This window comes from Callithrix jacchus, chromosome 12, assembly GCF_049354715.1.
Source record: "Callithrix jacchus isolate 240 chromosome 12, calJac240_pri, whole genome shotgun sequence".
Classification (NCBI taxonomy): Eukaryota; Metazoa; Chordata; class Mammalia; order Primates; family Cebidae; genus Callithrix; species Callithrix jacchus.
The window spans coordinates 107,241,555-107,269,313 of NC_133513.1; the positions used below are offsets into that span (position 1 = coordinate 107,241,555).

The window sequence follows — 27,759 nt, forward strand, 5'->3', positions numbered from 1 at the left end:
CTATCTTGTTAGTTCTGTGTCTCTAGAGAACCCTGACTAATACCAATGGAACCGGGTAACTTCCCCAAGCACAAATACCTGCACTGGTCACACGCAACCTGTCCTTCACAGGCGGGCTGGCACCAGGTGGGGTGACCACCAGGGTGTCGGGACAGCTTGGTGGGAAGGAGATTCTTTGCTGTTCAGTCTGGATTTTGACGGTGGGCATTCTCAGGGAAGGCTCCTCAGGCTCCAAACTCTCCAGCTGCTTTGGGAGAAAGCAGACATGACTCAGCGGCTGATGGGGCTGGGGATGTGGTCCAGCTCACCTTCAGGGGAGGGTCTGTACCTGCTCCTCCAGGTTCTCTGGACACTTAATGCAGGGCTCATCTGGGGTGGGACCTGAGTCTGGTTCTGCAGGGAGGGCCTCAGTCGCATTGTCCAGGCGGGACAAGGTCGGGGAAGAAGCCTGGGCCTGCGCACTGCTGGGGCCATGCAGGAAGGACTTGACAGGTGTGAGGTCCAGGTACACTCGGTCAGATTCTCTCTTACTTGGTTCGTCCGCAGCAGGGATGGCTTCCTCGGTAGGCTCCACCTACAGGAGAGAGAAAAGTTGGGGTCATGAACCATTACCTCCGCTCCCTAGCTGTGGAGGGGGCACTAGCCCTGCCTCACAGCTCCTGCGCCCATCTCACGATATTCCCAGAGATCTCCCTGCCTCCTGTGGGGGCCACTGGTTGAGTCCTGGATGTGCTATTCAAGGTGGAAGATCCAGACACAGCACTTCACTTCCCTAAACCTTGTAAGTTCCTCATCTGTAAGGAGGAAAATAGCAGCACCTTCCCATAAGGTGGTTAGGATTGAAGATCATCTGCAGGAAGTCCTCAGCACAGGGGTCAGTGCCCAGCACGTGCAAGCTGCCATCTGTGTGATCATCACACCTCAACGATCGATTTGGACCTGGAAGCCTACTGGTGCCTCCACTCCCAATTCCACCACCACACCCCAGCCCTGACCAGAGCGGTCTATGGTGTTTCATCTAGAAAAGTCCCCAAGCCAAGCAAACTGCACAGCCTCACATGTAAGAGAGCCCTGCTACACTCAGGTGTCTGCACTAATGGCCTGGTAGATGACTCAGAACTCGCTGGTCTCAGGGACACTCTAATGATCTCTGGCACCCAGGTGTTGAGGTTTGCAGGAGGAAGTCTGGAGAGCCCCAGGTCGCTGCCTGGCCGGTTCCTTACCACAGCTGTGAGCTCCGACAGTTCCACATCATCATACAGCTCCTCCTGGCGGTCCTGGCTAGGCAGGCCATCGATGTAAGTATTGGGCTCTGAGAACTTTCTCTGCATCAGTCTAGAAACAGGGCAAGGTGGTGTGGGTGAAGCATCTGGAGCAGGGTGGCAAAAGCACCAGGCCCCAAGGATCCCCAGTGATGAGTGGCTGCCGTGAAAGCGGTGGCTGCACAAGAGATCTGGAGCTGACACCCACCTCCATGGATCTGAGGGCACTGTCTCCCTCTTTTCCCAGCGTCTTCTTTCTGGAATTCTTGGTTCCAGATTTTCCTCCCAGAAAGAAGGCCTTCCCCTGCCATGCCCCTCCTCCTAGGATCCCTTTGCCATCTTCTCCCCAGTTCCTCCCTTCTAGGATGATCTTCCAGCAACCACAACGAAAACCCCTTCTTATTTCATCTTCATAACAGTGCAGGCCAGACTGGCCCCACTATCCTGACCGGAGAACACCTCTCCCTCAGCCCCAGTTTGCTCATCTAAAAACAGAAGCACTGCCCCCGACCTGCTTTTTTCCAGGGTGTGCTAGCGACCCAGTGAGGGATTCACTGTGAGGAGGACGAGGTGGTCAGGAAAGGTGACAGCACTGCCTGGAGGAGCTGGAGAGTCTAACTGCAGCCAAGGATGCCAACACTGCCCCGGGGGCCCAAGCCTGGCTCAGCTTCTGGCTCTCAGCTCAGCTCCTGGCTCTGGGCTGGGCCTCCTGAGGGCTGCTCCTGGGCTTTGCATCTTCCTGCTGTGGGCAGAGCAGGGTGGAACCCTGTGCTCTCTGCTACCCCTGGCTCCAGCTGACCCAGGGCCTACAGCATGACCAGGAATAGGAGAGTGTACAGAGGAAGGGCCCAGATTACTCACAAGAGAGAGTTTTTGGCCGCACTCACAATACAGGAAACCCTGTCGGCATCAACATAGTCGTAGGTGAACTCTTCTGGGTCTGTCTTGGAGCCTGATTCAGAGAGCAGGAGACCCAGCCAGTGGCCCATTTCCTGGGAAGACTTGGCCTGGAACGAGGCCGAGAGAGACATGAGCAGGGCTGGGCTGTGCTGTGCTGCCTAGTGCCAGCCCCTCCCCACTAGGCCATGCCCGTACCCCTATCCCCAAACCCACCCACGAAAGCCCGTGACAGCCTGGGGCCATCCTCCTCCTGATCACCGGCATATCCCACCCCCCAGTGGCCCCAAATGACATTTCCTGTCAGTGACTTTTTTTTTTTTTTGAGACGGAGTCTCACTCTGTCACCCAGGCTGGAGTGCAGTAGTGTGATCTCAGCTCACTGCAACCTCTACCTCTTAGGTTCAAGCAATTCTCCTGCTTCAGCCTCCAGAGTAGCTATGACTGCAAGCATACACCACCATGCCCGGCTAATTTTTATATTTTTAGTAGAGACAGGGTTTCACCATATTAGCCAGGCTGGTCTCTAACTCCTGACCTTAGGATCCGCCCACCTTGGCCTCCCAAAGTGCTGGGATTATAGGTGTGAGCCACCGTGCCTGGCCCCTGTCAGTGACATCTTGATGCCACCTCAGTAATGCTGTGGACTTTTGTTCCAAGGGCTATATGAGATTTATATACATTGTGTCTCCAGGAGGTGAAAACTGTTATCACCAGGTGATTACTATTAAAAATTGTTAAAGTGACCACCTGCGAATAGTTTTTTAAATGATTAAAAATTGTCTTCTGACACTTGTATCTTAGGAACAATGCATGTCATCTTATCACGCTAATCTCATACACAACAAGACTGCCTGGATCCCTAAGAATGGCTTTTGTTCATGGCTTCAGTAAAGTCAGGACATCTTAAAAGCCTTACACCAGCTCAGCTACTAAATCATGATCTAAATCCCAGTGAATTTGGTAATTTTTTCCCAGGGGACAATGCATTCTAATCAAATTTATACATTGGGTACCTATATTAAATGTCAACATGGTTTCTTATCTTTATGAGATAAAAACCGCACATTTTATAAAAGCTACATGAGGAAAATCAGCCCCCTTTGGTATAACCCATAGCTCCAGCACTAGGGAGAATGTTTGCTGCTACATTCTCCCATCAAAGAGGTCATGATGAGCAGAATTTGACATTTAGTTGGTTTCCTTTTCCCAGTTATTTATTTTTTTAGACAGAATCTTGCTCTGTCGCCCAGGATGGAGTGCAGTGGTGCAATCTCAGCTCACTGCAGCCTCTGTCTCCTGGGTTCAAGCAATTCTCCTGTCTCGGCCTCTGGGATTACAAGTAGCTGGGATTACAGGTGACCACCACCACACCCAGCTAATTTTTATATTTTTAGTAGAGACAGGGTTTTCCCATGTTGGCCAGGCTAGTCTCAAACTCCTGACCTCAGGTGATCTGCCCATCTCGGCTTCACCAAGTGCTGGGATTACATGTGTGAACCATCACACACAAGCCCCTGCTTAGTTTCAGTTGAATTCTAAATACAGCTTTTCACAGGCATCCCTTAGTCCAGGCTGCCAGCGTCTCTGTCCTGGGCAGCTGTGACAGCTTCTTAACAGGTCCCTTTCTTGTTCCCCTTCCATCCACTCCCACCCCAGTAGCTGGAGGAAGCATCTTAAAACTGCAATCTGAGCTTGCCACCCTCCCCTGACAGCCGTCAGGGCTCCACTGCTCCTAGGATCAAGCCCTGTCCCTCCCCTCCAGCCAGTCACCCAGCCCCCAGTACATATCCATATCACCCTCCCCAATTCTTTCCAGCCATTGTAGCTCAGTGCTTGGGTGATTTTTTTTTTGGGGGGGGGGGGATACAGTTTTGCTCTTGTTGCCCAGGCTGGAGCGCAGTGGCGTGATCTCAGCTCACTGTAACCTCTGTCTCCTGGGTTCAAGTGATTCTCCTGCCTTAGTCTCCTGAGTAGCTGGGATTACAGGCATGTGCCACCACACCCAGCTAATTTTGTATTTTTAGTAAAGACTGGGTTTCTCCATGTTGGTCAGGCTGGTCTCGAACTCCTAACCTCAGGTAATCTGCCCACCTCGGCCACCTAAAGTGCTGGGATTACAGGTGTGAGCCACCACGCAGGGCCAGTTGGGTGATTTGCTGAGTAACATCGCACTCCTAAACTAGGATGTAAGTGCCACAAGGACAGGGAGCCCTGTTGCTCTTGTTCACCATGTTCCTGTGCTGAGGAGATGTTTACTGATGGGGAAGGGATGAATGGATGAATGAATATAAACTATAAACTGGGCTCTGGGAAGCAATTGCGATGTGGGTCTTTCAGCCACCAGAGGGCAGGATCGGAGCAAAGTTTGAATGGGGACCTCCTCGTCAAAGACTAAGTGAATGGGGCATTCATGGGCAAGTGTGCACTTCCAGGAGTGGAAGGGACTCGGTCTCTACCTGCCGCCGCCCGCGAGGCATTATGTCACTTCTTATTTTTGTAAATGTAACATCACATCAAAGAGAGGAATGTAATTGTATCACAAAGCGATTTTTTCCCCCAGATAAGCTGAAACTGTGGTTTTTATGTACTGGGCCTTGAGGCTCTCCCAACTGGTGACACCCAAACAAAACAGCACCCACTTTGAATTCACAGCAGCTCAGAGAGTTATAAATACTTCTGCCCTCAGTGCAGGAAGTAGCTCATGGTCCCACTCACATAACACAACTACCCTGAGGTCAGAAAAGGAATGGAAATTTTAAAAAATGCAAACAATCTCAGGCAAAGGAAGTAAAAATAACGCTCAGTGACATTGATTCTCCCTTGGTAGGATTACAGTCCTGGAGACTGGCAACAAACAGCCACCACCGCCACACCCTGCCTGGCCCTGCTCCCTGCCCCGCAGGCCGGTGGTACCTCAAGCTTGGCCAGCTCCTCGCCCTTGTGGAGGATGCGGAAGGAATAGAGATGGTCAGGGCTGGGGTCTGGGACCACCTCGCAGCCCACCAGGCTGAGGGGTTGCTGGGCCACCTTGCTCCGGTTCCGGTCCTGGTAGAAGTGCAGGTGATTGTCTCTGACAGAGCACCAGCGAGACTTCCACTGGCTGTTCACCAGCACGTTCAGGTAACCTGCAGGAGGAGATGCAGATGCAGGAGGGGATGAAGATGCAGGAGGGGATGGGGATGCAGATGCAGGAGGGGATGGGGCTGCAGGAAGGGATGCAGATGCAGGAGGAGATGGGGCTGCAGGAGGGGATGCAGATGCAGGAGGGGATGGGGATGAAGATGCAGGAGGAGATGGGGCTGCAGGAGGGGATGCAGATGCAGGAGGAGATGGGGATGCAGGAGGGGATGGGGCTGCAGGAGGGGATGAAGATGCAGGAGGGGACCGAGATGCAGAAGGGCGGGGCTGCAGGAAGGGATGCAGACACAGGAGGGGGTGCTGGAGTGGGCATGGTTGCAGGAGGCAGCGGAGCTGCCGGAGATGGGGGGCAGGAGAGCATGGGTGTTTAAGTGTGTCCAAGGCTGGCACTGCCTCTGGGCTTCCTTAGAGTCTCCCCTAGAATCTCAGCTTCAGAACCCATCAGATACCTTCCCTGTCCTAAGGGATTGGAAGCTGCCCTGAGCTTTGGCCAACTGAACCAGGCAATAGGGTGAAAGTGCACAGCTACCTTCTTGCCTGGCCCACGGCTGGACCACAGTGGGGATCATGCATATTGCCAAGCCACATTAACACAAAGTGGAAGAATTAGAGACCAGGGCGGAGCTGCCACACTTGCCCATTGCAACCCTCTGGACCAAAGAGAATTGTGGATTATGAGAGGTGGGATCTCAAAGCCCTTAAGCATCCCCAGTCTTGGGAAGGGGAGCAGCTGTGTTCTCTCTTAGCCCTTCCCTAGCCGCAGGGAGCATGCTTCACTGCTGAGGAGACATCAGCAATAACGCAGCCGCATCTCTCAGACAGTGACTCACTGGAACAGGGCTCCCAGGTCAAACATCATGCCCTCTGAAGCCACTGCCTGGCACCCTGACTGGAGAAGCAGGAGAAGGCAAAGATAGAGCCCTGTCTGCTGCCTTCCTAGTCCACCCCCACCACCCTGCCAGCCTCAAGACACAAGAAAACTTAGCAGGGACTCAGGAAGGGATCCCAAGGATGGAACAATAATGACTTTCAGGCCCCAGGAAGGAGGACAGCAATGTGCCCCGGCTTGGGGATCAAGACACTAGGCCCACCCCAAGATATTTCCCAGGAAAAACCTATGGCTCCTCCTAGCCTCAGTTTCCCCAAGTTCGAGTGAAGGTGGAGAGATGACCTCTAAGAGCTTACCTGCACCCATACCCTCTGCACCAGCAATGGGGTTCCCATCTCAGAGTCACTGGTCCTGTGCACGGGCACCATTCTGGCCTATTCCTCACCTACATGGCCCTCAAGCCTCAGGTTCACAAAGCTCTCTCTGACCACAGGGCAAGGAAAGTTCTCTCTGTCCCTGAGTCCTGATAGCTACGAAGATGGCACAGTGCCTGCTATGGGTATAAAATCATCGCCTCCCTCAGGCAGGCTGTGAGCACTTGATACTGTGCCTGCCATCTTTCTGCTTGCTCCCCCTTTAAGATGGTGCTTGCCATACCCTGCAAATATAGATCAAATGAACATCATTTTTAAAAGAATACTAGGAGGATACCAATCAGTTACCCTTCACTTCCACAAAGGCTCCAACACTGCAGCGAGAGACAGTCGGGTCAGGCCTAAGGACCTGCCTGCAGTAGCAACAGACAGAAACCTGAGGGCTGGAGGCTCTCCATCCCTAGAGATGTTTACACGATACCTGAAACCCCCTGCCTTTGCTCTCTGAGCTCGCCTTCCTGAGGACAGGCTCCAGCCCAGAGAATGAGTCTCTGGACCTGGAGGTAGCTACAGTTCTTACTGGATGTCTCGAGGGACCTCTCCACAGGCTCCAGTGAGGTGGATTTCTTCCTGCCCAGATTCATTAGGTTGCTCAGTCTGAGGCCAGCAGAACATTTCTTCTTGACTGTCAAGATGAGACAGAAAGCAATTGGTATTACAAGTGGTCCACCCATGTGCCCATGAGAGATGAAAAAATAGCAAATCCATTCCCACCACGTCCACCCATCCCTCCCACTACATATGTGTGCACACACACACATCTCCCCAAACCAGGACCCGCAGGCCAGGTGTCTTTAAAGTCGCACACTCAAGAGGGGGTACACAGACTTCTTAAAGAATATGTAACCACTTGAGAATCTTTACAGACTGTACTGGCTCAAAGAGATTTGTAATAGGGTAAGCAAACGAGAGATGAAGAACATTCTAGCCTCAGCATTTCATGAAGCTTAACTTCAATTTGACCGTGTCTCCTTTTCTCCTGGATCTGTCAGCAGTAGTATTTCCAAGTAGTTTATTAATGGGAGGCCATGTTAGACTCAGCGGCTAAAACCCACTGGTGTTGAGCCCGACAGCCCAGGCTCCCAGCCTGGGACACCATTCCCCTCCCAACCCCAGGCTGTTACCATCTTTGGTTTCCGGGACCTCAGGGTGGCCATCCACGGAGCTCCCATACTCTAAAGCGGACAGGTGCTTCTCAGCTATATCTGGCTACGGACAAAAGAGACATGAATGGGGATCACTGGCTGGAAACAGTTACCTTGGAGACCACAATTTAAGGGAAAATACTAGATGGTTCTTGGTTGTAGGCCAGAGGTCAGCTGATCAAACCCCTGCCGGCCACCTAAATGGCAGAATCCAGGTGACTGGTAGGACATCGACCCAGCTTCCAAACAGCTGCTCAACCTGACGTGACAGTGACCCCTGTAGCCAGCAGGCAGGGCAAGCAGGCTGCCCAGGGGTGGCATTAGAGTTTGCATCCTCAACGACATTGACTGTCAAGCTAAACCACTCATACTGAGAGCTGACTGTTCTAGCCACGTGGGCTGGCTCATCGGCACAGGGACAGTCCATGATCTGAGTCCTGGCCAGAGCATTCTGCTTGCAGGCCTGTGCCCGAGTTAAACGAGCCTCTCTGAGCCTCACTCTGCATGTGTGTCACAGAGGGATGACATCCCAGTCTGCTCACAGTGGTGTTGGGGACTAGAGATAATCCCCAGAATAGTGTAGCTGCTGCTGCTGCTGTTAGAACATGAAGCCCTCAGAATATTCTAATCAAGCTGCTTTGAGAGCGTCACAGACTCCAGATCTCTAGAAAACAAGCTGACAGCCTCCCATGCAACAGTTAATCGAACTGACTGGCCTTAGGCAGGGTCCAGGGCCAGCAGTCCCTGGCCAGGGAAGCACTGCATGCTGAGTCTTTAGGGACAGCTCTTGTTTCTCGCCCCAATGTGAAGAAAACCCAGATTCATTCCAACTTGTGTTTGCTTGTCAGTGGCCAAGGAATAAATGAGACAATGAATCTGGAATCTGGAATCTGGAAGGACTGTGGGCTCTTTCTCCATGGTGGATGACCTGTACCTTCTGGAGAATAAGTGGCCTCCGTCCTGCTCAAGCCCCTGTGTGCCTCTTGCTTTCCTCCCTGCCAGGGGTGGGGACCCCAAGAGGAGCCACAGTGACCTTCTGGCTATTTTGTGTGCCCAGCCTTCAGCACACCTACCTGCATGTACTCGGGACAGGAAATGTGACCCTACAGGTGACAATCTTCCCTTTGGCCAGAAACTAACTCAACTTCTTCAACTTTGACCTTTAAACCCAAAACTCCCCACAGCACCCTGCAAATGATGCAGTCTTTTGGTTGCAGTCAGCCTTGAGGCAGTGCCCCAAGTCTAGGGGCCCAACTGAGGAATAAGGGGGAAGGAAATGCCTCATAAAATCAGTCTCCTTGCTTAATAATGCAGGCCAAAGTGACTTTTGTTCAAACAAAGCTTCTCTGTCCCCCACCACCCGCCCACCCCCGGCACCCACAAGCAAGAAAATATTTTAAGTCTGTATCAGTTTCATCCATTTTCCTGCCAAGCTAGAGCTATTGCTCTTTTCCAAGCACTGTATGTTTCTTTTTTTGAAATGGAGTCTCCCTCTGTGGCCTAGGCTGGAGTATAGTGGCGCCATCTCAGCTCACTGCAACCTCTGCCCACTGCAACCTCTGCCTTCTGGGTTCAAGCGATTCTCCTGTCTCAGCCTCCTGAGTAGCTGGGATTACAGGTATTCACCACCATGCCTGGCTAATTTTTGTATTTTTAGTAGAGATGGGGTTTTACCATGTTGGCTAGGCTGGTCTCAAACCCCTGACCTCAGGTGATCCACCTGCCTCAGCCTCCCAAAGTGCTGGGATTGCAGGCGTGAGCCACTGTGCATGGCCTCAAGCATTGTATGTTTCTTATTAACTGGACTGAAATATAAAAACCAAGCTCCCAATTTTATACTTTTAATTTTTAGGAGAAAACATGGAAGGGGACTCTCCCTCCAGGCAGGACAGAGGCTTACTTTCTGGCAGTTAAAGCGCTGGGCATCCGGAGTATACTGGTTTCCTTCAGATGCACCTTCAGAAGGCAGGCCACTCACTTCCTGGATGACCTGAGGTGAGAGGGAAGCTGTCAGCAGAGGCTGAGGTCCTCTGGCCAGCACTCACAGCCAGGCAGAAGCCAGGTGCCTCCAGGTCAGGGGAGAGCAGGTGAGGTGAGAGAGAAGATGCTGAATTTCCAAGGAAGAGGATCTACCCCCATCCCAGCCCCAGCCCCAAGGCCTGCACGTGGCCTTGAACCCAGCTCTGCAGGCTGCAATGGGGAGGGCTGGTTGTATAGGCTCCTTTCTGCAGGTCCCACACATTCGGGGGCATGAGAGGGGGCCCTTGGCAGCAAAGGCCAAAGATGACCAGAGCTGCCAGCCAGAGCTCCATGAGCCCCTTTCCTGCCACCATTCCGGGTAGGGCTACTGTGCTGATGTAGGTGTGATGAGCAACATCCCTGCTAGACAGTCCCCTGGATTCTCAGAGGTTGCGGAACTCTCCGTGGAGTCTCCATGCTGCCTGAGGAGCAGGCCTGCAAACTGCCTCATTCCAGTGACCCAGGTGCTCTCCAGACTCGCCTGCCGCCACCCACCCACCCTTCCCTCTGGGAAGGGGCCACTTCACTGGCTCCTTCATTGGACCAGTGGAGAAAGAGAGTCTCTCTGTAACGGCTGGACACAGAGAGGGTGTGCCTTCTGAAAGTGTTCTTGTCTTTGAAACCCCGAGCAGAGGCAATGGGGCAGGGGTCTCAGGAAGAGGGTGTGAGAGTCTGGGGAGGGAGGCTGGGTCAGGGAGGGGTGAGTGGGTTTGGGCAGTTGGAGGAATGGAGCCTGGGCTGGGGGAAGATGCAGAAAGTCAGCCGTGGCTCTGACTATGCAAAGCAGCGCCTCGGTCTGAACCAGGGACACTCCCTTCTTCCCCAGGGGAACTCCCAGGGTAACCAGAAACACACTGCCCACCTGGAAGCCCTTTGGAGGTGCAGAATTGCTAAGAGTGATTTCAAAGATCCTCCTCTTTCAGTCTATGCCTTGAGCAGTTTATGGAAATGGGTTTCAAATCAGAAGAGCCCCAGAACTCCAGTTCGGGACTGTGGTCCACACTGAATATGCAACACAGTGGCACGGGAAGAGCGCGGGCACTAGAGCTGGCACCCGTGTGACACTGAGCCTGAGCCTCAGCCACTGCATCTGTAAGCTGGAACAATACCTCTGCTGTAAGCCAGCGAAGAGCAGTTGTGTGTCAAGTACCCAGCACAGGGCAGACACATCGACTGCCATCCCTATTAGCTTGGGCCAAATACACGGATGCCCCACCCAGGGAAAGCACCACTAAGCCAGGAGTTCAGGAGTGGGGCAGGGGCAGGGGCAGGGTTGTGCTTCCCTGGAAAAGCCCTGCCTTTCCAGACAAAGGGACTATGAAACATGGGTCCCTTCCTTTACTGGGACCCATGTTCCATAGTCAACATCCCCTGTTTACTGTCATATACCTGTCTCACCCTGGGCATGGGTGGGAATATGCAGACTTGGGACACAGAGGCCCAAGGAAGGTAGATGAGCTTCACAAACCCAACACAGCTAGGTGGAGAACCCATTGGACAGGTGGACCAGCCCCTACTCACAAAGCGCAAAAGTGGGCAGCTTCTCAGAGCGGGCGTTTCCAGCCAAGTCCACCTCTGCACTCATCTGACTGGGGGGAAAGGGTTTCTCTGTGAAGGCTGGACACAGAAAGTCTGTGCCTTCTGAAAGTGTTCTTGTCTTTGAAACCACCAGCAGAGGCTCTGGGGGCAGGGGTCTCTGGATGAGGGTGTGAGAGTTTGGGGAGGGAGGCCAGAGGCCAAGGAAAGGGTTGGTGGATCTGAGCAGTCAGAGGAACAGCACGGGGAACTGGAAGCAAGAGCACAGAGTGTGTGCATATGCGTGTGTGTGTGTGTGTATACATGCACAGACACAACGTATGCATGAACATAAATGTGTATATAAATGTGCGTTTGTCCATGTACAAATGTATACATGAATGTGCATGTGTGCATATATGTGTGCAAATTGTGTGTGTGTGTGTAGTGGGTGAGGATGGGGAGGGACAGGATGAAGGAGACTGGGGTGGGACACGATGAAGGAGAAACCAACAGCCCAGAGCTCTGGGTCGTAATCAGCTCTGCAGCCCAGGACAAGCCCCTCACTCCCTCTGGGCCTCAGTGGTCTTATCTGTACTCTCCAAGTTTCACGAAGCACTCAGTATATACCAGGCACAGTGCTAAGCACTTTGTGCACATTAACGCATCCAGCCCCAAATCACTCAGTTAAAAAGGGGTGAAGCCATGCTCATTCAGCAGCACATATACTAAAATTGGAATGATACAGAGATTAGCATGGTCCCTGCACGAGGATGACACACAAATTCGTGATGCTTTCCATATTTTTAAACGATAAAGGGGAGATCACCACAGACTCCACAGAAATACAAACCACCATCAGAGATTACTACAAACAACTCTATGCACATAAACCAGTAAACCTGGAAGAAATGGATAAATTCCTGGATACTTGCACCCTTCCAAGCCTAAACCAGAAAGAAGTTGAAACCCTGAATAGACCAATAACAAGGGCTGAAGTTGAGGCAGCAATTAATAGCCTACCAACCAAAAAAAGCCCAGGTCCAGACAGGTTCAAAGCTGAATTCTACCAGACATACAAAGAAGAGCTGGTACCACCCCTTCTGCAATTATTCCAAACAATCCAAAAAGGGGGAATCCTTTCCAAATCATTTTATGAGACCAACATCATCCTGATACCAAAACCCAGTAGAGACTCAACAAGAAAAGAAAACTTCAGGCCAATATCCATGATGAACATAGATGCAAAAATCTTCACTAAAATAGTGGCAAGCCGATTGCAACAGTACATCAAAAAGCTCATCCATCACAATCAAGTAGGCTTCATCCCAGGGATGCAAGGCTGGTTCAACATACACAAGTCTATAAACGTAATTCACCACATAAACAGAAACAAAGACAAAAATAAAATGATTATCTCAATAGATGCAGAGAAGACCTTCGACAAAATTCAACAGCAGTTTATGCTAAAAACTCTCAATAGACTAGGTATCGACAGAATGTATCTCAAAATAAAAACTATTATGACAAACCCACAGCCAGTATCATACTGGATGGGCAAAAACTGGAAGCACTCTCTTAGAAATCTGGCACTAGACAAGGATGCCCTCTCTCACCACTCCTATTCAATATAGTATTGGAAGTTCTAGCCAGAGAAATCAGGCAAGAAAAAAGAAATAAAGGGTATTCAATTAGGAAAGGAGGAAGTCAAATTGTCTCTATTTGCAGATGACATGATTGTATATTTAGAATACCCCATCATCTCAGCCCAAAATCTCCTGAAACTGATAAGCAACTTCAGCAAAGTCTCAGGATACAAAATCAATGTGTAGAAATCACAAGCATTCCTATACACCAATAACTGACTTAAAGAGAGCCAAATCAAGAAAGAACTGCCATTCACAATTGCTACAAAGAGAATAAAATACCTAGGAATACAACTAACAAAGGATGTAAAGGACCTCTTCAAGGAGAGCTACAAACCACTGCTCAAGGAGAGGACACAAACAGATGGAAAAACATTCCATGCTCATGGTTAGGAAGAATTAATATTGTAAAAATGGCCATACTTCCCAAAGTAATTTATAGATTCAATGCTATCCCCATCAAGCTACCTATGACACTCTTCACAGAACTGGAAAAAAGACACTTAAACTTCATATGGAACCAAAAAAGAGCCCGCATAGCCAAGTCAATTCTAAGCAAAAGGAACAAAGCTAGAGGCATCATGCTACCTGACTTCAAAGTATACTACAAGGCTACAATAATCAAAACAGCATGGTACTGGTACCAAAACAGAGATATAGACCAATGGAACAGAACTGAAGTCTTGGAAGCAACGCCACATATTTACAACCATCTGATCTTTGACAAACCTGATAAAAATAAGCAATGGGGAAAGGATTCCCTGTTTAACAAATGGTGTTGGGAAAACTGGCTAGCCATGCACAGAAAGCAGAAACTGGACCCCTTCCTGACACCTTACACTAAAAATAACTCCAGATGGATTAAAGACTTAACATAAGACCTAACACCATAAAAACCCTAGAAGAAAATTTAGGCAAAAACATTCAGGACATAGGCATAAGCAAGGACTTCATGACTAAAACACCAAAAGCACTGACAAAAAGCCAAAATAGACACATGGGATCTAATTAAACTCCAGAGCTTCTGCACAGCAAAAGAAACAATTATTAGAGTGAACCAGCAACCAACAAAGAAAAATGTTTTGCAATCTACCCATCTGACAAAGGGCTAATATCCAGAATCTACAAGGAATAAAACAGATTTATAAGAAAAAAAACAAACCGATTCAAAAGTGAGCAAAGGATGTGAATAGACACTTTTTGAAAGAAGACATATATGAGGCCAACAAACATATGAAAAATGCTCATCATCACTGTTCATTAGAGAAATGCAAATCAAAACCACATTGAGATACTATCTCAAGCCAGGCAGAATGGCGATCATTAAAAAAACTAGAGACAACAGATGCTGGAGAGGATGTGGAAAAATAGGAACACTTTTACACTGTTGGTGAGAGTGTAAATTAGTTCAACCATTGTGGAAGACAGTGTGGAGATTCTTCAAGGACCTAGAAATACGAATTCCATTTGACCCAGCAATCCCATTACTGGGTATATATCCAAAGGATTATAAATCATTCTTTTATAAAGACACACACACACACATATGTTCACTGCGGCACTGTTTACAGTAGCAAAGACCTGGAACCAACCCAAATGCCCATCGATGATAGACTGGACAAGGAAAATGTGGCACATATACACCATGGAATACTATGCAGCCATAAAAAACGATGAGTTCATGTCCTTTGTAGGGACATGGATGAATCTGGAAACCATCATTCTCAGCAAACTGACACAAGAAGAGAAAACCAAACACTGCATGTTCTCACTCATAGGCGGGTGTTGAACAATGAGAACACATGCACACAGGGAGGGGAGCATCACACACTGGGGTCTGTTGCAGGGGGACTAGAGGAGGGACAGTGGCGGGTAAGGAGTTGGGGAGGGATAACATGGGGAGAAATGCCAGATATAGGTGATAGGGATGGAGGCAGCAAACCACATTGCCATGTATGTACCTATGCAACAATCCTGCATGTTCTGCACATGTACCCCAGAACCTAAAGTGCAATAAAACGTATATATAAAAGAGGTGAAGCCAGGATTTGAACTCAGAGCTCTGGCTCTCAAATGCCCAGGGCTAGCCTTTCAGAGCTTGTTAGCTCTCTCAGGAACCTGTCTATGCAGTAGCCTTTCTTTTTCTATATACCACTGTCTTTCACCACGTGAAGATTTTGCAATAAAGATTGAGGTATCTGTCAGCACCTTCTAGAAGTTTGGTTTGGCCAGGTCTGGAATTTCCAAAACAATTAGTGGGTTTACAAAAACATCCTGCCTGCTCCAAATCTAGGGTACTCAGCCCTACGGGTGAACCAGTGACTCAGGCAGACATATTTTGGTCATGTTTTATCAAGGCAGTCAGATCTGTTTCTGACAGGCTCACCAAGGTGGTTATGTTTAGCTGGGGTGGCAGGTGGAGTGGGGTGTGGGGTGGATAGAACGCTCCTGTGCTAGAGTGGCTGTGATGGGAGATGGGGCAGCAGGAAGGAGGGGAAGGACCACTCTAGCTCTGGAGGTCCCTCTGGAACTGGGGATCCATTCCTGATGCAAACGTTCTACCTGCTGGAAGCATCAAGCCCATCTTCCACCTGGGGCAGGCAAGCCCCTTCCCCAGTGCCTCATGATTACCATACCCGGGGAAGTGTGGACTGAGTGGACCACATACGTTCATGGTGGGAGGAGGCACAGCCCTGTGTCAGACAGTCCTAGGTCTGAGAACCAATGTGCCACCACTTGCCAGACAACTTTGATCCATCATCTCCACCCTTTGAGCCTTAATCCCACTCCTGTAAAATGGGGACATTCACATTCCCCAGCTATCCCAAGTGTGGTTATGTGGGTTGAAGTTGCTAATAGTTTTTGGTCTATGGCAAATATGTGGCAAGAAGCAGCAACATGTATTCTTCCTTCAATAAGGAGGCTGGGGATGCCTCACCAGAGGCAAAAAGGGAAATGGGTTTCCACTGCACCCAAGTCCAGGTTACTGAGGATTCAGAGCTGGCAGCAGCTGCTGCAACCCATTTGCAGAAGACAAATCGCTACCACTTAGAACACGGGAAGCCCTGCAAACCTGAAGGATCACAAATCCTCTACCCTTGACCCTATCATCTACCCCTTTAGAAAAGCTGGGGGCCACAACTCTAGGAGCCCCTCCAAGCAGCCCGGTGCCCCCTCACCCTGAGCCACTGCTCAGCCTGGTCCTTGCTCTGCAGGCCCAGCACGATCACGTCGGCGTTCATGGGTGTGATCTTCAGCTTGTGCTCCTTCTTCCGCACTTGCTTCTCCTTGTGAACGACGCTGCTACCCAGCAGGTTCACGTCCAGCTGAGGGCTGTGGTCCTTGGAGGATTTGTAGCACTGGAAGGAAAGAGGGAAGAGCCACCATTTGACGGGGGTGCCAGGCGGAGGTGATGTCTGCAAAGGAGGGGCCATTGGACGCTGCAGGACCCCCCCCGAGAGCCTGACTTTACCCAGCAAGACCAAGAGGCTGGATACCCAGAAGCAAGCCTGGAGCCCTAACATCAAATATCAGAAACTCCTGTTTGTCACATCAGATTGTCCCCGTCTCTCTCAAGCCTCCTCCTCACCAGCCTCAGCCAAGGATGCTCCAGGAAGCTGCTATCCAAATGGCTCAAACTTGCCCCAGGCCTTGCGGGGGACTCTAAAATACCTCCTCTGTGGGCACCCTTCAGTTCTCCAAAGTGGAACAGACTTTCACCCTTTCTCTACCTCTCTGCATTGCTTGCTTGGCTTCTACAGTAAAGGATCCATAGGACACAAAAACTAAGCTTTGTATCTGCCTAGTTAGGAAGATGATGTGTTAACAAGGAAAGGAAGGACTCTCTTCCCTACCAGAGAAAATACTTCATCCCTGGGCTTCCCATTTGTAAAATGCTGGAAACCTCATAGGGTTGCTTAAAAGGATTACCTGAAATAACACTGGCACAGAGCAGGACCCGTTGTAACCAGGCAAGAACAGGTGTTTATAATAATTTGTGGAATTTCAAATCAGGACATGCAACTGAGAATTTTAATTTAAAATATCAGGAAACAGGACTGTTGTCAGAGTAATATCTGGTTCCTTGATGGATCTAGTCTTACAATCAGTAGTTTAAAATATTGTTGCTTCTGAAGATACCTACCATTCTCATGGTGCAGATAAAAACAGTAGCCGGAGCCAGGCACGGTGGCTCATGCCTGTAATCACAGCACTTTGGAAGGCCGAGGCAGGCAGATCATGAAGTCAGGAGTTTGAGACCTGCCTGACAAACATGGTGAAACCCTGTCTCTACTAAAAATACAGAAATTAGCCGGGTGTGGTGGTGGGTGCCTGTAATCCCAACTACTCAGGAGGTTGAGGCAGGAGAATTGCTTGAACCTAGGAGGTGGAGGTTGCAGTGAGCTGAGGTTTCGCCACTGTACTCCAGCCAGAGCGACAGAGTGAGATTTCATCTCAAAAACAAAAAAACAAAACAAAACAGTAGCCAGAATTGGGGCTGGGCTGCAGGATCCTGACTGGACTCCAGTGGACAGGATGTGAAAACGGACCCGGGGACAGAAAGATGTGTGTGTCTCAAAAGAGGAGGAGGATGGGACAAGGACAGGAGAGGTGTTGGTGGTCATAGCCCCCTTTCAGAGCCTGATGAAACTATGAGACCTTTCTGTTCAGAAAATGTACATTCATCCCTGCATATAAAATCCTGCATACAATTTCAAGTTAGGGAGAAGTTAAAATCCCCTGATATAAACAAGCTTAAAACCCCCAGGGTCAGGGACCATCCTGTTCCTCCTTCCCTTTCCCTGCACCTCCCCCAAGGAGAGAAGCCAGGGACAAGACAGCGTGAGGCAGACTGACCAGAAGCCTGGTGTCCTTGATGACGCAGAGCTGCTTAGCCCACTGTCCCAGCCACTTCTTGCGCCACAGGAAGGCGCAGATGCGGGCATCACGCATCAGCTCGATGCCAGCCTCCGGTGACGGCCACTGGTAGGGGCCCGACTTGCCCTTGCTGCTGTCCTCTTCATCATAGGACTCGTAGGAGCTGCTCACAGCCTCTCCGTCCTCTGCAAGGAAGACCAGCTCAGTCAGGGCCACGTGGGGCAGGGGACGGTCCTGAAGCAGTGGCACTGGGGAGGGCAGGAGCAGCAGTAGCCAGGCTACAGCTCCCCACTCTCCCTGCCCTCAAACCAGCCCCACAGCCACCAGCCAGATCCCAGGGTTGGCCTTCCTGACCCCAAACCCCTCAGTGAGGCTTCTCGGATGCTGCTTCTGGCCACAAAACACAAATAACTTCAAACCAAAGTCTCTCCCTTTTCCTCCTCTAATCCTGTCACTCCCCACTCCACAGAAACCCTGAGAAGACACTGGCCCGCAGACCAACTGTTTGCTCTTGACAAGGCCATTCTCCTCCTCGGGGCCTGTACTTCCTCAAGTGAGAGATGAAGGGCGTGGGGGTGGGGTGTTGCCAGGTTCTTCCAGGCCTGGCGTCTGGCATTCAAAGGGCTCAGGAGGAAGGGAACGCCATCTGTGCTCCACCTGAGCTGTGCAGGGCACAGGCCTGTAAGGGCTGCTGGCCTGGCTGGACCTGGCTCAGTCCCTGATCTGAGGAAGGGGCTGTGGCTCCTCAGAAATAAAAGACTAAATAAACCATGGCAGGAAGTGCTTTCTGGGGAAGCAGCCACCTTCTTACTCCCAAACACCCTCTCCTCGCCATAGCCCTTTTTAAAACCTCCACTCATAACCTCCGCAGACCTGGCTCACTTCCCTCCCTGCTGAATACCTCCGAGCACAAACGTAGCTCCTTTACTCGTTTCTAACTTCAACCCTTCCTCTTTGTTGTTTTGAAAGAATTCCAAAACTCATCAGAGCACAAATCATGCAGGATTCCATGTACACCTTACCTGCCTCAGTTTCTAGTTTCTGCCCCCACTACCCTGCAAGAGTTGTTCCGTTCCCAGGTCCCACTGCTCTATTCAAGGACAACAAAAACCATGAGAAGAAAATCAGTTCATCTGTCTATCGATTGATCTACCTACTTACCTACCTACCTATCTCCATCCATCCATCCATCAATCCCTCCCTCCCTCCCTCCCTCCCTCTCTCCCCGAAAAGCAGGGCATGGAGGAAAGGGAACCTCAGGGTTTCAGTCTGACCCCTGGCACAGGAATCCTATCATAACCTTGATGCTATGCCCGAATTTCCTGGGGAGGGCTCATCTGCTCCTGATCACTGGATACTCCCATTCCCGGGCAGCCCTATCTGTTAGGAAATGGGCCCAGCATCTATTTCCCTGACTTCTGCATGGCAGTCCTTGTTCTGTCCCCTTGAGTCAGGCTGAATGACACTCTGCCTTCATTCCCATGATATCAGAAGAGGACCAGCCCATGGGCCCCTAAATCTTGGCAGAAGAATCCAGAGGCCCTTTCTCCTAGCTGTAAAGCTAGATTTTACTAAGAAGCACATCTGAATTAGAATATAGAAAAATAGAATGAGGCCCCTGCAGCAGTCATTCTAGCAATGGTGACAATGAAAATGTATTTTAATATTTCTAAAAACATTTTAAATATTTCAATATCAGTTTTCTTTAACAGTCATGTGACCTTATTGTTATGGCTTAATGTAAAAGTGTATAATTTATCCCTATCAAATAAGACTGAAAACAGCAGTATTACCTAGAATGGAACACTGAACTCTTTGATTACAGGTGACAATGTAAATTAACACAGGCTTCTCAGAAAGCAGTCTGGCAGCCTGTTTCAAGAGCCATAAAAATACCCACACTCTTTGATCCACTAATCCCAGTCCTGGGATTTTGTCCTAGGAAACAAGTTTTTAAAAAAGAGAAGGGGCCAGGAGTGGTGGCTCATGCCTATAATTCTGGCACTCTGGGGTGCTGAGGCAGGTGGATCACTTGAGCTAAGGAGTTCGAGACCAGCCTGGGCAGCAAATCCCATCTCTACAAAAAAAAAAAAAAAAAATTAGCTGGGCATGGTGCTATGCACCTGTAGTCCCAGTTTCTTGGGAGACTGAGGTGGGAGGATGGCTTGAGCCCAGGAGGCGAAGGTTGCAATGAACTGAGATTGTGCCACTGCACCCCAGCCTGGGCAACAGAGTGAGACCTTGTCTCAAAAAAAAAGGAGGGGGTGGGGGAGGAATGTTACATGCATTAGGATATTCATTCAAATGCTGTTTAGCAGTCAGCAGAGGGGGAGTGGGTAAGTAAAGCATGATTTTACCCACTTAGGAACCTACCATGCAGCTGCAATCAATTAAAACTCTGAAAACTAGTGCATAGCTCGATAAACTCCCTAAGGTGTGATAAGGGAGAAAGGACAATTAGAATGGTACATGCAATAGATTAGCACCGCAAGGCAACAAAGGAAAAAGCTAAAAATCGTTGATTCGATGTGGGTGGTAGGATCAGGGCGATGTATACATTGTTTTCCATATTGTCGGCACTGCATTATTTGTATAATAAGTGCCATTTAAAAAATGATACAATGTCATTGAGATTCTTCCTTCAGTAAATTAATGGAGGCGGCTACAGAGTTTAGGATGAAGAATCTGGGTGAGTTCCCACTGTTCTGTGCTTCTGGGGTTGCCCCACAAGTTTCATGAAGAAATCTAACATCTGCCCATCCTCCTCCATGGGGGTATTAGGAAGCTAAGAACAGCGAACCCTCAACAGGACTAGGTATGAAAGAAAAAACATTGAGAATAAAAAAGAGAGAGAGGCCGGGCGCGGTGGCTCACGCCTGTAATCCCAGCACTTTGGGAGGCCGAGGCGGGTGGATCACGAGGTCAAGAGATCGAGACCATCCTGGTCAACATGGTGAAACCCCATCTCTACTAAAAATACAAAAAATTATCTGGGCATGGTGGCGCGTGCCTGTAATCCCAGCTACTCAGGAGGCTGAGGCAGGAGAATTGCCTGAACCCAGGAGGCGGAGGTTGTGGTGACCCGAGATCGCACCATTGCACTCCAGCCTGGGTAACAAGAGCAAAACTCCGTCTCAAAAAAAAAAAAAAAAAAAAAAAAAAAAGAGAGAGAGAGACAGAGAGAGAGAGAGAGACTGGGCGTGGTGGCTCATGCCTATAATCCCAGCACTTTGGGAAGCCAAGGTGGGCAGATCACTTGAGGTCAGGAGTTTGAGACCAGCCTGGCCAGCATGGTGAAACCCTGTCTCTTCTAAAAATACAAAAACAATTAGCTGGGTGTAGTGGTGCATGCCTGTAATCTCGGCTACTAGAAAGGCTGAGGCAGGAGAATTGCTTGAACTGGGAAGCGGACGTTGCAGTGAGCCAAGATCGTGCCACTGCAATCCAGCCTGGGTGACAGAGTAAAAGACTCTGTCTCAAAAAAAAAAAAAAAAAAAAAGAAAAGAAAGAAAGAAAGAAAGAAAAGAACAGAACACCAAATCATACTCCTGGAGTAGCCTGGAGGAAATTTAGAGCAAATATATTAATAATTGTTTTTACCCCAAGAGGGATCATAGCACACCATAAATGTAGGATATTCTTGGCCAGGCATGGTGGCTCACCCTTGTAATCCCAGTACTTTGGGAGGCTGAAGAGGGCAGATCACTTGAGGCCAGGAGTTGAAGACCAGCCTGGCCAATACAGCAAAACCCCATTTCTACTAAAAATACAAAAATTAGCCAGTCATGGTGATGTGCGCCTGTAATCCCAGCTACTTGGAAGGTGGAGATGGAGGCAGGAGAATCATTTGCACCTGGGAGGTGGAGGTTACAGTGAGCTGAGATCATGCCACTGCACTTCAGCCTGGGTGACAGAGCCAGACTCTGTCTCAAAAAACAAAACAAAAACAGTATGACAGATACTTGGCTTCTAGGAGGTGAAGAGGAATGAGGCAGGATGCTCAGATAATTCCATCTGCATCTGCCATCCCTAGGTAGCCTCTACCCCACTGTGTCCTGTGGAATGAGGACAGAACAGCCTTGCACACTGTGGGTCTTTTAGCCATGTGTTTTGACACCACACTCGGGGGGCGGGGTGTGGAAAGCCAAGTAGGTCGCTCCCCTGGAAGACTGCACACGGCATGCACACGCAGACCCATGCAGGAGGACAGGCAGCGGCCACCCTCAGGGCATGCACACGTCTTGGAGAGCCAGGCAGCAGGCAGGGAATCACTGGCATTCCAGCTCAGGGAGCAAGCAGTACCCAAGGTGATTGTGGCGTAAATGACTCCTTCAGGCACCTGCACCCATCTGGGGACTCCAGTGGGGAGAAATCTGCCAGAGTGACCTGCACGACATCCAGGAGCACAGAGAGAGGCAAGAGGAGAGAGACAGGATGAAGAGATGAGCACACCCAAGTGCAGAGGCACAGAGATGTAGACGTGGCAACTTGGCTGCCAGTCCACCAGAGGTTAGTGCTTGCCCATTAGAGGTGAGAGCTGTTGGTGAGGCCACTGCCCAGCCAAAGACATAATTTCCCAGAACCAGACCCCTTCACATCCAGAGATGACCTTGTGACTACTTGTCACCAAGGCACTGTGGGCAGAAGTGATGTGTGTCACTTCTGGCTGGTTAAGCAGCAGATGTTTAGAAGCAGATAGGTGTCCTCTGCTCTCTCTTCAGAGGATCCTGTGACCCTCGAGGGTAGCTGAGATTAACATGGGAGGAGCCTGGGCACCTAAGCTACATGACGACAAGTAATGCTCCACACTGAAATACCCACAGAGAAACAGGTTTGCACTGTGCTACTAGAAACAGAAGCGCTGGGTTATCTGTTATAGCCACTAGCATTACCCCAGGGGGAGGCACCATCAGTGAAGTACCTGGTATCTCTGGCAAGCAGGGCAAACCCTGCTATCGCCAGCACAGGCCATCGGGACACCCATTACATGTGTGCTCAGAGACAGGGACATGACCCAGGGGAGCAGTGTGGGGACAGGGGTAGAGCAGGTAAGAATCCAAGCAAATGGCCTTTTGCAGGAAGTCAGCACATCACAACGGCCAACCAACTATAGCAAGGGGCTGGGGCCCCACGTCCATTCCTCCAGCTGCAACCCGCATGTCGCACTGTTCCACCGGGCGGAACCTGAGGCCAGGCCGGCTTGTAAGGCAGGTGAAGGCCTCCCTCTGTGCTGAGTGTGACTGCTTCTCTCAGGCCGCTCCCTGGCAGGACAGGCAGGCCTAAGCTCCCTCCCACCTTGCAGCTGGATTTCCTCCATCTCAGAGCTTTCCTGACCCTCTTTGCATGTGTGTCCAAGCTGTCCTTGGGATGACCCCTAGTCCTGGCTACGACCAGTGTGAACTCACCGTTGAGAGACAAAACCAGCAAGCCCTGGCCTTTCTGATCACTTGTTTGTGTCGAGATGGAGTGTCTGCCCCACAGACCAGTCCCCTGGCACGTCTGGGAGGCAGGCCCCTGCTGGCCCGGCCACACCTGAGGGTGGTGAATCACTGTTTCCACCTTCGACGGGAATCCAGACAGCAGCACCGCACCCTTGGCTTTGGTCTGAAATCACAGCCCGACTGGGGTCAGGGGGTCAATACTAAGAGCCGGAGCCCACAAAGCCAGCGTCTCAGAATAGCCTCGGCCCGAACAGGCGCTTGCCTCCCTCAGCGTTTCCAGCAGGAGGCGCGGCAGGGAAGTGTGAAGGAAGAGCAGGGGAATCCCGTGTTGCTCCCAGTCACCGGTCCCATCTCATCCCTGGTCCTGTTCATTTCAGTAGGTTTTTGGGGTACAGGTGGGTATGTTCTTTAATGGTGATTTCTGAGGCAATGCACCCGTCATCCAAATATGTAATCTTTTATCCCTCCCTTGCTCCCAGCCTTCCCCCGCTAGTACCAAAAGTCCATTCTATCACTCTTACGCCTTTGTGTCTTCATAGCTTAGCTCCCGCTTATAAGTGAGAACAGAGGAAATTTGGTTTTTTATTCCTGAATTACTTCATTTAGAATAATGGCCTCCAGCTCCATCCAAGTTTCTGCAAAGAACATCATTTTATTCCTTTTCCTGGCTGGGTAGTATTCCGTGGTGGGTGTGTGCCACCCTCACTAGTTGATGGGCACGTAGGTTGGTTCCATCTCATTCCCGGTCCTGCTCTTTACAGAACCAACACCGCCTTCCTCAGCCTAGTTCATTCCCAGCCCCAGGGGCCCTGGCCTTTTACATCTGCTGATTGATTTATGCTTTCAAAGCCCTTTAGTTTACAAAGGAAGGAAAGAAGCAGGTCAGAAGGGGAGGACCACAGTCCAGCTGCCCCAGAGACAAGGGTCACAACCACCTCTTCCTGAACCTTCGGGCCTTCCTGTGTAATCAAATCTCCACACCAAGAGCACTTTTGATCCAACTTCCTCAGGCTGAGAACCGCCAGCCAAGGACAGAAGATGTTAGCATGAGCCTTGCCCACAGAACGGCTCACACAGGGTCCAGGGTGATCTCTTCAATACCGACGTGATAGAGTTGCTGTGTCTCCACCCAAATCTCATACTGAATTCTAGCTTCCATAATTCCCACGTGTCATGGGTGGGACCTGCTGGAAGTAACTGAATCACGGAGGATAAGTCTTTCCCATGCTGCTCTCGTGATAGTGAGTAAGTCTCACAATATCTGATAGTTTTATAAAGGGGAGTTTCCCTGTACACGCTCTCTCTTGCCGGCTGCCATGTAAGATGTCCCTGTGCTCTTTGTCTTCCGCCATGATTGTGAGGCCTCCTCAACCATGTGGAACTGTGAGTTCCATTAAGCCTCTTTCCTTTATAAGTTACCCAGTCTCGGGTATGTCTTTATTAGCAGCATGAGCACAAGCTAATACACTGAGTTAAGCCAGTCCCTAAGGAACCCTCTGGAGGCTTGCAGTCTTGCCTCATTCGGAGAATGGCCAAAGACATTCCTGTGGCTGGCAGCCCCATCTGCATCCTCTTCTCTTGTCACTCTCCCCTGCTTCTGCCAGGCTGGCCTCCCTGTTGTTCCTCAGACACACCCAGAGCTCTCTTGCCTCAGAGCTTTTGCAGATGCCGTGCTCTCTGTCTGGAAAGTTCTTCTTGAGTGTCTCTGCCTGACTCACTCACCATGTCATTCAGGAATCTGTTTAAGTCACGTTATCAGAGAAGCCTTCCCTATCTAAAGTAACTCCCCTGTCCTGCAGAAGCCCAGCTCCTGTCCTGTTTTCCGTCCTGATACTTATCAACATCGACACACACTGTTTATTTCTTGTCTGTCTTCTCTCGCTCAGTGTCAGTGCTGGGAATGGCTGGGCTCCCGTCCCTGACACAGTGGGAACACCGTAACTACGAGTCCAGTGAAAGAACGTGGAAACTGTGCTCAGACTCAGCCACTTCCATTGCTGACCAGAGCCTCATGCCTCTTGGCCTCTCTTTCGTCACCTTTCTGCACTGAAATCTCACAACTTTCTGTCAGGAACCACAGAAAACATCAGACGCAGTCAACCTATGTGTGGTGTGCCGTCCCTCATTCCTCCTCGCAGGACAGCCAGGTCTGCTGTGGGTCTTGGCTCCCTATTCACACTGAAGGCTGAATGCTCTGTGACCAGTTCTCAATTTGGACCATGCTCTCCAGTCAGAGCAGCCCAGGCTATTCCGTCTCCCAGCCCAAGAAGAACATATCCGTTACCCCAGGTGAGTCTGCACCAACATCTGTGCGGGCAGCAGTTAGTCATCCTCCCAAGCCCCAGCCACTGGGACGTACCATTGAGGGATGTGTCGTATGGCTCAGCCTCCTCATAGTAGCCCTCTGGAGACTCCACCTTTGGGATGGTGAGCTGTTTCCGTTCTGGAATCTGTGGTATGAACAAATAAGACAAACATTTGCAGATATGGTACACTGGGAGCAACTTGGAACTCTTTGGGTGAAGTCTAGAAGACAAAAATGCCCAGCTGGACTTTACACTTTAATCAAGTTGGGAGGGAGAACCTGTGATGTCATGAATCCCATCAGTCACCATCCACAGTGTTGGTTTTGTAGCCATGGAAGGGCTGTGGGCACACTGTCTGACCTTGCTAAGACTCAGCTTTCTCCCTTGCAAGATGAGGTTCAACCACCCCCCCAATACACACAAAATATCGTTATGTACACGGTGTATCACACACTTAAAGGTCCAGAGAGTGCTAGGCTGTTGGGATAGCTATTGTGGCTTTTAAATAGAATATATTTTCTAGAATGACAAGGGCTGATCAACAGCACATGTAGAAAGAGGACCAGGTTTCTAAATCCCACACTTTTACCATAATATAGTTGAATCATTCATTCAGCAAATACTGAATAACTTCCATGTGCTAGCTGAGAGGGACATATTGAAACGTCAGGAGTCAGTCCTAAAAAAAGCTTGAGTAGCTGTTGAATTTTCAATAGCTCCTGGTCAAGTGCATTGTGATACAGTAGTGCTATAAAGGACAAGGTCAAAGTTCTGTGGGAACCAGAGGAGGGTGTGAGGAACATTTAGGACCAAGGAAGGATGCCCAGGGGATGTGATCTTTGAGCCAAGTCTCAAAGAGGACCCTGAGCTTCTTATATGGGAGGAGGTGAACACGTGTAATTTGAGTAGAATAAAGAATGCATGCACTGTGTTAGACACACAGAACATGAAATCATTCTCCATTCCTCCCTTCTCTCACCTGCATAGCCGACACTAGACTGTGAAGCTATGCTTCAGTAGGCTACCTTTATAAGCAACCATGAGGGAGAAAGAGAGGCAACCTGTTGCATTGCTGTAATGAGAGAGGGGCCATGAATGTGTAAGCACCCTTGAACATGGGTCTCCAGTGTTTTTTTTTTTTTTGACGGAGTCTCACTCTGTCACCCAGGCTGGAGTGCAGTGGTGCAATCTCAGCTCACTGCAACCTCTGCTTCCTGGGTTTAAGCAATTCTCCTACCTCAGTCTCGCGAGTATCATGGATTACAGGGGTATACCACCATGCACAGCTAATTTTTTGTCTTTTTAGTAGAGATGGGTTTTCACCATGTTGGCCAGGCTGGTCTCCTGACCTCAAGTGACTGCCTGCCCTGGCCTCCCAAATTGTTGGGATTACAAGCGTGAGCCACTGTCTTTCTGAATCATGAAACTCCACGGGAATCTGCATGAAGAGTTTACAACAGAAGTGGCAGAACTGTAAACGTGCTCCCTCCCAGTCTTGATTTTGAGAAGTCCTTGTGCTGGGCCCTCTGTATGAGAGGGAAGGCCTCGGCATTCGAGGAGGCTCCAAGCGAAAGCACAGGTGGGGTAAAGAATAGGGAAGGTTGTAGCGGAGAGATGATGGAGGCAGCAGCCAATGGAAGGACCATGCAGAGCCCTGAGCTCAGGTGGACCCCCATGCTTTGGGGGAGAGGATAACACTAGGAATCCAGAAACTCCTGCCGTGAAAAATGGGTTTATGTGGGGCACCCATGATGAAGGTAGCTCCCCTGGTCCTGGCCCAGGAGATGGTGGGAGGACAGGCGGCCTGTCCCCAGGCCCTGTGGGACAGTCCTCAGCCTGGGCTGCAAGAATATCCAATTCCAGCTTCCCCAGGGCAAGGATACCAGAGTCTCCAGAGTCCAGTCCTGTGTGACTCAGAATCTACAATCTGTCTATACAGACCCTAGAGTTCACATAACTTGATTTCAATCCAGGCTTTAGGACCTCATAGATTTAACTCTGGGTATGTGACAGCCTCTCTGAGCCTTGCTGTTCTTTATAAAATAATACTAGGGTTGTCTTGAAAATTCAATGAGACAAAATGTGATAGTGTTTCCACAGAGCCTGGCCCATGGTAAATACAAGGAGGCCATTGTCATCACTGACTGGGGCCCCTGCATAGTCCCCGGGTCCACAGGTTGGGCAACGGGGACAGTTAACATGACAGGAGCCCAACTACTGGACCGTTGTCCTGCAAGCTGAGACGA

General features: G+C 50.1%; 1 protein-coding gene and 1 non-coding gene across 13 annotated transcripts in view; one reads left to right on the plus strand and one right to left on the minus strand.

Annotated features, from left to right (window-relative positions):
• Positions 1-27,759, minus strand: part of AFAP1L2 (actin filament associated protein 1 like 2) — a 114,841-nt gene that overhangs the window by 5,815 nt on the left and 81,267 nt on the right. For 4 of the 12 annotated variants that reach the window (XM_035269158.3, XM_035269154.3, XM_035269153.3 and 1 more), the window contains 12 exons: positions 25,567-25,657; positions 22,069-22,152; positions 17,746-17,951; positions 16,068-16,247; positions 9,609-9,698; positions 7,688-7,772; positions 7,084-7,188; positions 5,076-5,287; positions 2,124-2,269; positions 1,224-1,335; positions 329-574; positions 79-247 (listed from right to left, as the gene is read on the minus strand). In XM_035269158.3, coding sequence (XP_035125049.2) covers positions 79-247; positions 329-574; positions 1,224-1,335; positions 2,124-2,269; positions 5,076-5,287; positions 7,084-7,188; positions 7,688-7,772; positions 9,609-9,698; positions 16,068-16,247; positions 17,746-17,951; positions 22,069-22,152; positions 25,567-25,657 — 1,726 coding nt within the window. The remainder of the gene's footprint in view (positions 1-78; positions 248-328; positions 575-1,223; positions 1,336-2,123; positions 2,270-5,075; positions 5,288-7,083; positions 7,189-7,687; positions 7,773-9,608; positions 9,699-16,067; positions 16,248-17,745; positions 17,952-22,068; positions 22,153-25,566; positions 25,658-27,759) is intronic. The other 8 variants (XM_017963177.4, XM_035269161.3, XM_035269160.3 and 5 more) reach the window with 3 other exon arrangements.
• LOC118146499 (U6 spliceosomal RNA) lies at positions 11,948-12,050 on the plus strand. The gene has a single exon (XR_004732359.1). It is a non-coding gene; the product is annotated as a U6 spliceosomal RNA (small nuclear RNA).